Source organism: Panonychus citri, unplaced genomic scaffold (assembly GCF_014898815.1).
Source record: "Panonychus citri isolate SS breed McGregor unplaced genomic scaffold, ASM1489881v1 Contig00040, whole genome shotgun sequence".
Lineage (NCBI taxonomy): Eukaryota > Metazoa > Arthropoda > Arachnida > Trombidiformes > Tetranychidae > Panonychus > Panonychus citri.
The window spans coordinates 484470-495235 of NW_026515445.1; the positions used below are offsets into that span (position 1 = coordinate 484470).

Sequence of the window (10766 nt, forward strand, 5' to 3'; positions counted from 1 at the left end):
GATACTTAAAATTGTAATTTGCTTTTTTTTTTGGTTTCCTGCAATTAAGTGTAATTATTGTTGTTGTTTTTGCTAATTAAAGGTTCTAAGATAATGGTTAGTAAATTGTTGTTCAATTATGATTCATTTTCGGTTGATTGTTTCTCTGATTCTTTGTCTGAATCTTTTTCTGATTCTTTACCAGATTCACTATCAGATTCTTGAGTTGATTCAGTCTTTGGTTTCGAGATTTGGTCTTCCGTTTCATTTTTTTCGACAATTTCTTCGGTGTTTTCAGTACCACTTTTCGAAGTGTTTTCTTCCACCTCTTCATGTTCACCGATATCTCCGATCTCTACGGTCTCTAGAACCTCTCCAATCTCTTCAATCTCTTCTTCTTCTTCATTTTCGATTACCTTGTTTTCCTCGATTTCGTCGATTTGTTCCCCAATAACGACTTCCTCTTGCTCTTCCTCTTCTTCTTGTTCCTCTTCGTCCTGATCTTCCTCTTCGATTAGGCTTCCATTTTGATCAATCTTCTCACCAATTAGCTCATTCTCTTCAATTCTTAAATCAACTAATTTAGATTCTTCCAATGACTTACGAATTACCATTCGTTCCTCCAATTCTTTAGTGAGTAATCTCTCCTTGGCCTTGTAATCTTCGAGCAAGGTTTTATCGCCAAGACGGACATTTTTAAATGTCTCTTCCAAATAGGCCACATCTCTTTGGTATTGATCGGCCTCTTTCACCAATTTTCTGTTCAATTTGTCGATTTCCTTGACATGACCAAATAGATTATCCTTGAGGAGACTACGACGTTTACGTGTTTCCTTTAATTGTCGCTTCAAACAATCTCGTAATCGAGTTGTTATCGCTAAATGTTCATCGATCTTCTCCTTGGTCGAGGTCAATTGTCCAATTTTTTCCATTACATTTTGTTGAAAATTATTAAATTCTTCAGTTTTACTTTCCAATTCTCTTTTCTCCTTTTCTTTCAATTCTTCGTCGACCTTTGCCATTTGAGTGACCAGTGCGTCGATATCGGCTAAACATCCAGTTAGATAAACTTCCTCGTTTTTGAGAACTTCGATCTCCTTGTCGATCAATTGTTCACGACGAACGGGATCAATTGTAAATCGAGCAAGAGTTCGATTAAGACTCTCAGAGGGTAAACCCAAATCAAGAGAATCCATATCAGGAGTGGTCAATAACTCTTCGACCTCAGCGAGTGATGATGAGCCTCTATTGCGATTCAATGGTGATCCTCGTAATTTAGCCAAACCATAATTCAATTGTTCAAGAAGTTGATTCTTAATTACCGCTAAACTGTTGATTCGTCGTCGACGAGGAAAGGTAAGTGTCTCGAGGCCAGATTCTGACATGATCGATCCAATAAACGAATGTAACAAAGAAATAAAAAAATGACCCAACTAAATAATCACAAAAAAATTGATCAAGTGCAAACAAAAAAGGTTAATCAACAAATGAAATTAACTAATACAATTACACTTGTCAAGTTATTGATAAGATTATATAAGATGCGAAAAATTGAAAGAGAAAACAATTAGTCAACTCGAATCCAGTAATTGTTAGGTAATCGTGGACATTAAAGTAAAAAAATAATCTTAAAGAAAACATAATTACTATTCTAATTGTTGGAGTTAATTAGTTAAAGGATCTTAATTGTGAAGATGAAAATTTTTCTTCTTTTAATTTTTAGTGAAGAAAAGAAAATTAGTTCTATTTTCCAACAAGAGATGGTGCCACTTACGCTTCTCTTCTTGGATCCAAATAGTAATCGGATCCGAGAATTTAATTGTTTACAATTAAAGTTTTATTGTTTTGGAACAATTTTCTCAGTGATTTAATTTGGAGCTGTTGTTTGTTTGTATTCCGATGAAAGGTTAGGAATCACTGTCATGGGTAACGGAGGAATTCATGGTAAGTTTAAGATGAAATTCGATGATGGATTGAGATACTTTTACTTGGATTCGGTTTTTTGTTTTTCTTTTCAAATTTTGATTTGTAATTTTTTTTATTTCTGTGATTGTTTTTGTCGCAATTGATTAAGTTTTCTTGATTGGTTTTACTTTTTAAACCATTTGATTGGAACAATTTAGATTCTATTCAAGATGATGGAAAGAGAGGAGAAAGTATTGGACATTGTCTTGGAATCTTTGATCAGTAGGTGTCAAGAGATTAAAAAATCTCTCATCTCTTTCTTGTATCGGTTGGAAAATGATTATCAAAAGCTTGATTGGCCTGCATTTTTGGACAATTTTGCTCTCATCTCAGGTCAGATAAACAACATGATGAAGATATTGAAAAACGAGAAAACGCCACCTCTTCGAAATCGTATTCTTTTACCACTGTTACTTGCTCCTGATCGAGATGAAGACTTGGCCACATTAACGGAAGGACGAGTGGTCGCTTTTAATCATGAAATGGTTCCCGATTATCTGAGAACAAAATTAGAACCAGAGATCGAAGCGATAGAAGCTAAATTGTCTGCAAAAGCCATGCAAATCAACCCAGAAACTGGATCAAAACATATAACCAGTGTCAACAAGATTGCTAATCACATTCTCGAGCTAATTAAAAACATCAAAGAAGATTGGGAAAGTGAATCAAGTCAAAGAACCTCCATTCCAGTTACATCATCAATACAGGATACAAACACAATTTTGGCCGCGATTTACTTAGGTAAAGGATTGAAACCCGTTCCAACTATGGTTCCAAAACCAGGACCAGCACCAGGAGTTGCGATGGGTCCACAAGGTCCAAATCAAACTGGTCCACGTCCCCCTGGCATGGGTAAAGCTCCAAGTGCAATTAAGACCAACATAAAATCAGCATCACAAAACAATCCATACAACAGATAATCAATCATCAAAATCAGTTGTAATCCTTAATTCCAACCTCTTTAAAAACATAACCAACAAATTGATAATCACAATGAATCACAACAACCTGTAAACAATAACAAACAATTGATAAATCCAATTACTCTCATAATAAACTTACTCTGTTTTCCCAATCAACACAAACCCAGAATCATTTTCCTAACCACCAACAAACAGATAATCCCAATAACCAAACATAAATTAGTAAATCAAATCAGAGAAGAGAAAAAAAAAATGGATTCGAAAAATTGATCGACCATATTACCCAAAACTCTCAAACTAACAAACATTCAATTGCACCAAAAACTCGACTAAACCAGAGAATTAGAAGATTAATCACAAATCAATCGAAAGCGAAATCATCGAAAAGACCAAAATCAACTCGATAAAAAAAAAGAAAACACGAAATGAGTTCAATTCTAAAGGGATTCTAGTCCGGAATAAGAGCAAAAAAAGCCAATCATTGAATGGACACAATCGGTAAGAGATAAACAAGAAATGATAGAGACAATTGTCTTCTATTGATGGAAAAAATTGATCAGATTAAATCAACAAAATCTAGTGGTCATTTTGTCGCGAAATTATCATGTCTTGTTTATCTCTTACCAATTGTGTCCATTCAATGATTAGCTTTTTGTGCTCTCATTCCGGATACTCTTTAGAATTCAAATTCTCGCTCCTGAAGAAGAGGAAAAAAAAGAGGAGCATCTAAAATCTGTTACAGATGAAAACATACAAAATGTGTAATATTTTTGTTCCATCACAATTAATTGATTGTTGTTCTTGTTTCTAGTCCTATTTTTGTATTTTAATTGTTATTTTTGTTCTTTTAATTTTCTATTCGAAAGGAATTCCATTCTGTTGAGAAGACGATGACTTTGGTTCGGTTTATCAAGAATTCCCGAAACAATGACACTCTGATTGCTGGTGATTTCATCTTCAGACGGAACAAGTGTAGAGATGAAAAGGTTTACTGGAAGTGTAGGAAAACCGCTTGTCCAGCAAAGATCACGACTCACAATGGTAAAGTGATGGGTCACTTTTTGAAACACAACCATGATGATACTAATCAGGAAGAGATAACTCGCCTGGAGGGTTTATCACCGCCAACAAATTACCAGGTAAACAAAATGGAGAGAAGCAAAACAAAAAAGAGAGCAACTTCTCTCATTGTCAAGATCCATTATTATTACTATGGATGTTTTTGTTTTCTTTTTTCTTTTTTATTCTATTCTCTTAAAATTTGATTGTTCTTCTTAACTGATTGATAATCATTTTCTTCTCTTCTTTGTTGATTAGCAAATAGCCCAAGATGAGGAACAAGTCACTCAAGTAATAGTCAGCACAGGAGAACCTTTTGGAGAATATTCTTTCAACAGTTCGGGAAGTAGTTACATCGAAACCTCTGGTGAAGAAGCTCAATTACAACAACAATCAATCAATCCACAATTAGAAGCGAGTACAAGTATAGCAAAAGCTTCAACATCTTCATCCCTTCAATCAGCTGTTAAAGAGATTAGTGAATCACAGAAGAAGATTGAAGAATTGGTTAACAATTTAATCTCATCAACGGAAAGTGATTCCCTTCAGACGGAAAATCTTAGATTAAAAGCTGAACTGGAGGAAGTGGTTCGCACTTGGTCAGCTGAAATGACCGATAAAGAGATGAGGTTACAAGAGGAGACCAGAAAATCTGAGGCAATCCAACGTGACCTAGAATTACAGTTAAATGCTGAAAGAGAAGAGAAAACTAAATTAGAGATGGAAAATGAACAATTGAAACAATTAATTCAATCCTATGAGATGCAGGATAAAGAGGAGGAAGATCAACAAACTTTCACATTGGAAGAAGTGACTGAACAATTGTGCCATCAAGATGATGTGTAATTAGCACCATAGAGAAGCGAAAAAAAAACTCCTGTAAATTAAGATTCTTAGAATATAATCAACCAACTACAATCAATAGTAATCGTAATTCGGACCAGATTTTCCTCTTTCCAATTAGAATCACTAATCATCTTCACCATCATCATCATTTGTTTTCTCTCTCTCACCTTTGTTACATCTCAAGTATTCTCAGTGTGAAAAAAAAGACCAAAGATAATTAACTTGATCACCATACTCATCAACTTTATCAAAGAATCTCATAGATTATTATCTCTCTATTTTTAATCGTAATCAACTGACGACAATTAACTTGGTGAAGATGATCCATTCTCGATTGTGAAACCAATTCCATTCAATCATTTTGGAAAATGGATTCTATATCCTTCATCATATTACATAGATACCATATTAACACTGATGACAATTAACTTAATCACTTGGTCTCTATTTTTACTAAATTTTTAATTTATTTTATTGTGATTTCAGGAAAAACGAAAATAATTCAATTAAATGTAAACCAATATTGAAACAAAACCTGTTAACATGATTATCTCATTTTAATCATCATGTATCAATGGTGATTACAATTAAATCTTACAATTGTTTCATTGAAATTAAAAGTAAAAGTAAAACAAAACTCAACAATTTATACAAAATTTTTTCCAATTTTCTCTCGTTTCCTTTGAAAACAGAGCTTAAGGTCGGGTTTTCTGCTCCATTAGATGGACAGTGCCCGTTGGACACTAGTCAGCTGATGAAAATACTAATTCCAAAATAGTCACTTCCGTTTTGTAAACAGTATCCATGTTGAAAAGTCTAATTGTTCCTGAAATCATGTATCAAATTACTAGTTGCTATGACCGTGGACCATATTGATTCGGAACAGTTTATGTCTCTATGGATTTCAATGAACTGCGTGAAAAAATGGGCCTTGAATACAACGACACCCAAGTTCGTGAAACTGTTCTCATGTTCAGACGGCCTGATTCCTACCCCATGGACTGGCCTAAAGTTACCAAAGATCTTCAATATTGGGAAACGTCTGGACAGACTTGGGATAAGGAGAAAGCTGAACGTTTCTATTGTATTTTCGGCCATATCAAAGCCGCTAAATTTTTGGGCTGTCCAAAGATCTTGTCATGGGAGAAGCGTTTCAATGTCGACTTGAATTCCCGTGAAGGTTTTGTCCCTCGTTCATGGATTAAGGCTCGTTACTAACCGATGTACCGTTTTTCACTCTCACGATAAACTGACCTTCCTTTTCAAACAAATATGATATTTCAAAATATTGGTGAGAGCTGATCATTGGATTGAACTTTCATGGGAATTTTGTTTTTTTAATTATCTTTTCATTTGATTGTTCTTCCTACTGATTCTCATTGAATTCACAATTAATTTCTTCTCTTTTTTTTTGATTAGCCAAAGATGAGGAACAAGTCACTCAAGTTATAAATTCATTATATTATATAGATAACATTTTAACACTGATGACAATTAACTTAATCACTTGGCCTCTATTTTTGTTGAATTTTTAATTCATTTTATTGGGACTTTAGAAAAACGAAAACAATTCAATTAAATGTAAACCAATATTGAAACAAAATGTGTTAACCTAATTATTTCGTTTAATCATCTGTATCAATGGTGATTACAATTGAATCTTACTATTGTTTCATTGAAATTAAAAGTAAAAAACGTAACAATTTATGCATCTTGTTTGTCTAATTTTCGAATAACCTTAAAGAAGAATAAAAAAGTTCGAAAAAAAACATTACTTCGAAATGTTAAAAGTTGGGTGAATCACAATTTACTAATCGTGGCAGTGCCATTCCAGTGTCAGCGCAAACGAGTTGATTGTGAACAAAGCTGATTGCTAATCACATTTTCCTTTGAAAAACAGAGCTAAAAGCGATTGAATTTGTCCTGACCACTAGATGGACACTCGTCAGAAAATGAAAAGAGACATCTCCATTTTCATTTGTAAACAGTATTTATAGTTGAGAAGACTAATTGTTCCTTAAATCATGTCCGAATTTGCTCGCAATGAAATCGATATCTATTATAAAACAGTTCTCCGCTCTATGAATTTGCAAGAATTACGTGAAAAATTGGGTTTTTCATGGAGCAACGACCAAATTGCTCGATTTGCTCTCTGGTTCACCCGATGCGATGTATACACTTATATGGACTGGCCTAAATTGGCATCAGATTTTCAATACTGGGACAAGTCTGGACTGACCTGGGATAAGGAGAAAGCTGAACGTTTCTATCGTATTTTCGGCCAAGAATATATCAGAGCCGCTAAATCTTTGGGCTGTCCAAAGATCTCATCATGGGAGAAGCGTTTCAATGTCGACTTGGGTCTCCGTGCCGATGCCCAAGACTGCGACCGATTGGGACTGGAGTCACTCCGCTTGTGATGAGACCTCGACCTTCGTAAAATGTATAATTTACTTAACCACCTGTTGGTTGATTTAATTGGCTCGATCAATCAACTAATTAACTTCATCAATTTCATTGAACTCACTTGTTCACAAGCAAAATTTGCTTTAAGTTAATTATAAATTTATATCAAATCTGTATTTGTAACAAATGATACAATTAATAAAATATAATATTTACATAAATTAAATGTTGGTTATTTACAATTTATAGTTAATTTTGTTTCTTTGTGTTTGTGCGACATGTTGATTGACTAAATAGTTTTATGTGCGTGTTGATTGTGAGGGTCTTATTTGTTTAAATATGTAGATTATTGTTTGTATAGATTGACTTAATTGAATTGAAAAAAAATATATTCATCCAATAATAAATTAAGAGATGTATCAAGTTTAGGATTTCACATAAATTGTGAGTCAGGTCAAAGAGGTTGATCGTTTGGATGACGAAGTCGAACTCGTATATCACCACAATCAGTCCATGTACCGAAAATTTGACCCGTATATTGATTGTCGTTGTTGTTGTTGTGGTGTCGATGATGGTATTTAGCGTTAGATGGATCAGCTCGATCAGGTCGAACTATTTTATCAACTTCGGGACAATGAGGTCGAGGTCCTGGTTCTGGTGTATAAGTGAAGGTCAAACCTGTTGAATAGATGAGACCATCAGGACGAACCAATGAAATGGAAACGGTTGTCGGCTGCCGAACCCATTCCCAACCTTCTCGAACTTCGGAAATTTGTGGGATCACACAGAGTAAACTTTCTTGGCATCTAATAAAATAAGAGAAAGAAACAAATGTAAATAGAATAATTCTCAATGGTAAATTATATGTAAATGAATTGAGAATGAGAAAAAAAAATCAACAATTTATGCAAATTTTTTCGATGATTGTTTAACAATTTAAACTTTACCTGTAAAATGTTTCTGTTTCAACTTCACCAAAGTGTACTTTTAATGACTCACTGAAATTTTCACCAATCAATTCCAACATGGCAACATCACCTCCACCATTTAAACTTAGACTATGAACAATTGGAACTGGAGTTACTCCGCTTTTGATGAGACCTCGACCTTCGTAAAATGTATATTCCGCTTTGTCGGTGCTAATGATTGTCCATGAAGCCCCGTCGGTCAAAACTTCCTTATTTGGGGCGTTTGGACACGAAGTGGCCTGAAATTGGATAATCTTATCGGTACTAAGACATAAGTACATTCTTTCAGTATCTTTCAAGTAGAAAGCACATTTATGTAATTGAGAAACGGGATCATCAGCATCCAGCAGAGCATCTTGTTTGTCTACTTTGCGAATAATCTGAAAGAAGAAAAAAAAAGTTCGAAAAAAAAAATTAGTTCGAAATGTTAAACAGTTGGGTGAATCACTATTTACCAATCGTGGCAGTGCCATTCCAGTATCAGCGCAAACGAGCTTAACAGTCGCTCCATAGTGAATGTAACCTTCTTGAACTGTGAACTCTTCCGATTCCTCTTCCATATCGTCGACTGTGGGAAAAACGTTGATTGTAAACAAAGACGATTACTCAATTAAAATGAATGGATTTAAATAGTTGTGAGGTGTTTAAATGTGTTCACCGAGAAAATTGAAATAACTTCGGCAAAAGTAGCTGATTTGGCCTGAATACTTACGAAGGTGAATGGTGAACGCTGACCACTGGAGTGAACTTGCATGGAAATTTTGATTCTCAACATGTAGATACTTCGTACTAACTGTCTGGGATCTGAGACGATTGAAAAGAGCAACTTTCGTTCCTGAGGCAATACATACTGTAGAAAAGAGGAGAAGATAATTAGTAATGATAGAAAATAGAAACAATAATTACGGAGAGAAAAATGATAATATGTTACAACTTACAATCTGCATTTTTGAGAGATTGTTTCTTTTTGGATGGTTTTGATATCACTTTGATTCTTCGCGAGTTAAATGTTCCAATTTCATCACTATTGGCATAGAACATTTTCACTGACAACATGAAATGTTTCCTTTTGTCAGAATCACTAATGTACAATGTTTTAGCCATACAGAAATTCTTTAAAAATATTTACAAAGAGAAGAGAAAATGTAATAAAAGAGAGAAAGAGAGGGAGAGAGAAAATTAGAATCATGTTTGCAGAATAATAAGACAAAAGTGACAAACAGTAGAAAAGAAATAAGAACAGCCAAGAGTTAAAGTAATCGACTGAATAAACTGTTAGATATTGTGAGCCAAAAAGAACATAATCTAAGTGATTAATCAGTAAGCTAATTAGATGAAGGAAGAAAAGAAAAGAATTTACTTCTCCGTTGAAATGTAACTGTTGCATGTCTTGGTCGGAACTTCCGATGCCGATGAAAGCGTAGACCTGAGTTCCATCTTCTGAACAACCTTCTTTTCTCATTCTTTCTTTTCTTTCTTGCCATCCTTCACCATACAGGTAGATACAAGGTGGTGGACAGAAGAATCTTTTTTCAGTTCCATAGGATTTCTGAGCGACTTTGGCATGAAGAATAATAACTTTGCAATCCTTCTGTTGGGAGAAAAGAAAAAACTGAAAAACATTAGAATGAAATTGAGAAAAAGAGAAAAAGAAAAGAAAACAATCAACACCCAAACAAGATTAACTCTTGATTCTTTTACCATAGTAACAAGACTGTAGAGCATGTAAACCTTTCGAATCAATTAAATGTCTACCATGACACTTTGGAAAATGATTAAAAATAACAAAGGAAAAAAACTCCATTAAAATAATAGAAAAGTAAACATACCCGATCATCAGAGTCAATGGATAATTTTTGCGTAGCCATTATGATTCCAATAAAGAATATGTTAGAGTGAAGATGGTAAAAGTGTCGAACAGGTGGTTGATTAAAGAAATTAAAAATCAAACCAAAAGATGATAAGTTAATTAAAAGATGAAAGAACAATTTAATCAATGAGACCAAATGACCAACGGAAATTCAAACCGAAAACAAAACAAAACATTCAAAGTTTAATTCCAAAAGCAACTGCCACCTGTTGATAGAAAAACAAACCAAACCGAAAGACAGAAAAATTTTCGCTTCACAACCAAACTGCGGATTCGAAAAATAATCATAATAACCGAGAGAAAAGAAAAAATATTTTCGTTACCTATTAATGAGACAATTTCCTCGCAATTAATTGTTCTCCTTCTAATTAGAACTCAATCCAATTAATGAGCCAGTTTAATGGTTTGGAAGAAAAACAATCCATTCGAAATGAGGAGAAAATTCTCTTACCGGGTAGGATCTTTTCGAAAGGACTCGAATCCCAGGTGGCTGATATTCGATATTCGCTTAACTTTTCCATTTGTCTCGTTGACTCTTTTCTCTTTTCTCTTTTCTCTTTCATCTCTTCTAATGGTAGGACCTCACCAAGAACGTTCGTTTTTCTCGTTTATCGTTAGAAGTTAATTTTTTTTCTTTCTCTGTGAATTTAGAATTTTTTTGTTATTTAATTAGTTTATTTTATTTAGAATAATTAATTTTCTATGTATATTTATAATTGAAAGTGTTTTGTTTCCATGAGCAGCAATCTA

General features: G+C 34.0%; 4 protein-coding genes across 5 annotated transcripts; 2 read left to right on the forward strand and 2 right to left on the reverse strand.

Moving 5' to 3' along the window:
* Positions 1-116: 116 nt before the first annotated feature.
* Positions 117-1364, reverse strand: LOC128397897 (glutamic acid-rich protein-like). The gene has a single exon (XM_053358671.1). It carries the CDS (start codon positions 1362-1364, stop codon positions 117-119), a length of 1248 nt encoding a protein of 415 aa, XP_053214646.1.
* A 479-nt stretch (positions 1365-1843) lies between these two features.
* LOC128397824 (mediator of RNA polymerase II transcription subunit 8-like) lies at positions 1844-3019 on the forward strand. Its single transcript, XM_053358584.1, has one exon. It carries the CDS (start codon positions 2115-2117, stop codon positions 2862-2864), a length of 750 nt encoding a protein of 249 aa, XP_053214559.1. The 5' UTR covers positions 1844-2114; the 3' UTR covers positions 2865-3019.
* Positions 3020-3502: 483 nt separating this feature from the next.
* Positions 3503-5306, forward strand: LOC128397822 (uncharacterized). Of its 2 annotated transcripts, XM_053358582.1 has the most exons (3): positions 3503-3628; positions 3734-4006; positions 4185-5306. In XM_053358582.1, the coding sequence occupies exons 2-3, from the start codon at positions 3758-3760 to the stop codon at positions 4770-4772; spliced, it is 837 nt and encodes a 278-aa protein (XP_053214557.1). In that variant the 5' UTR covers positions 3503-3628; positions 3734-3757; the 3' UTR covers positions 4773-5306. The 2 variants fall into 2 exon arrangements, with proteins under 2 accessions (XP_053214557.1, XP_053214556.1); XM_053358581.1 differs by lacking the exon at positions 3503-3628 and having other exon boundaries at positions 3635-4006.
* Positions 5307-7354: 2048 nt separating this feature from the next.
* LOC128397820 (recombining binding protein suppressor of hairless-like) lies at positions 7355-10190 on the reverse strand. The gene is made up of 7 exons (XM_053358579.1): positions 9976-10190; positions 9507-9737; positions 9085-9259; positions 8859-8996; positions 8602-8714; positions 8126-8526; positions 7355-7984 (listed from the first exon to the last, which is right to left on the reverse strand). The coding sequence occupies exons 1-7, from the start codon at positions 10012-10014 to the stop codon at positions 7633-7635; spliced, it is 1449 nt and encodes a 482-aa protein (XP_053214554.1). The 5' UTR covers positions 10015-10190; the 3' UTR covers positions 7355-7632.
* Positions 10191-10766: the final 576 nt, after the last annotated feature.

What these genes read in the sequence shown, in the direction of transcription:
- LOC128397822 (XM_053358582.1), top strand. Translation starts at nt 3,758, where the DNA reads ATGACTTTGGTTCGGTTTATCAAGAATTCCCGAAACAATGACACTCTG. An exon ending in CACCGCCAACAAATTACCAG is followed by an intron (nt 4,007 to 4,184) that starts GTAAACAAAATG and finishes TTTGTTGATTAG; the next exon opens with CAAATAGCCCAAGATGAGGA.
- LOC128397820 (XM_053358579.1), bottom strand. Translation starts at nt 10,014, where the DNA reads ATGGCTACGCAAAAATTATCCATTGACTCTGATGATCGG. An exon ending in ATCTCTCAAAAATGCAGATT is followed by an intron (nt 8,997 to 9,084) that starts GTAAGTTGTAAC and finishes TCTTTTCTACAG; the next exon opens with TATGTATTGCCTCAGGAACG. An exon ending in GAAACAGAAACATTTTACAG is followed by an intron (nt 7,985 to 8,125) that starts GTAAAGTTTAAA and finishes TTATTTTATTAG; the next exon opens with ATGCCAAGAAAGTTTACTCT.
- LOC128397897 (XM_053358671.1), bottom strand. Translation starts at nt 1,364, where the DNA reads ATGTCAGAATCTGGCCTCGAGACACTTACCTTTCCTCGTCGACGACGA.
- LOC128397824 (XM_053358584.1), top strand. Translation starts at nt 2,115, where the DNA reads ATGATGGAAAGAGAGGAGAAAGTATTGGACATTGTCTTGGAATCTTTG.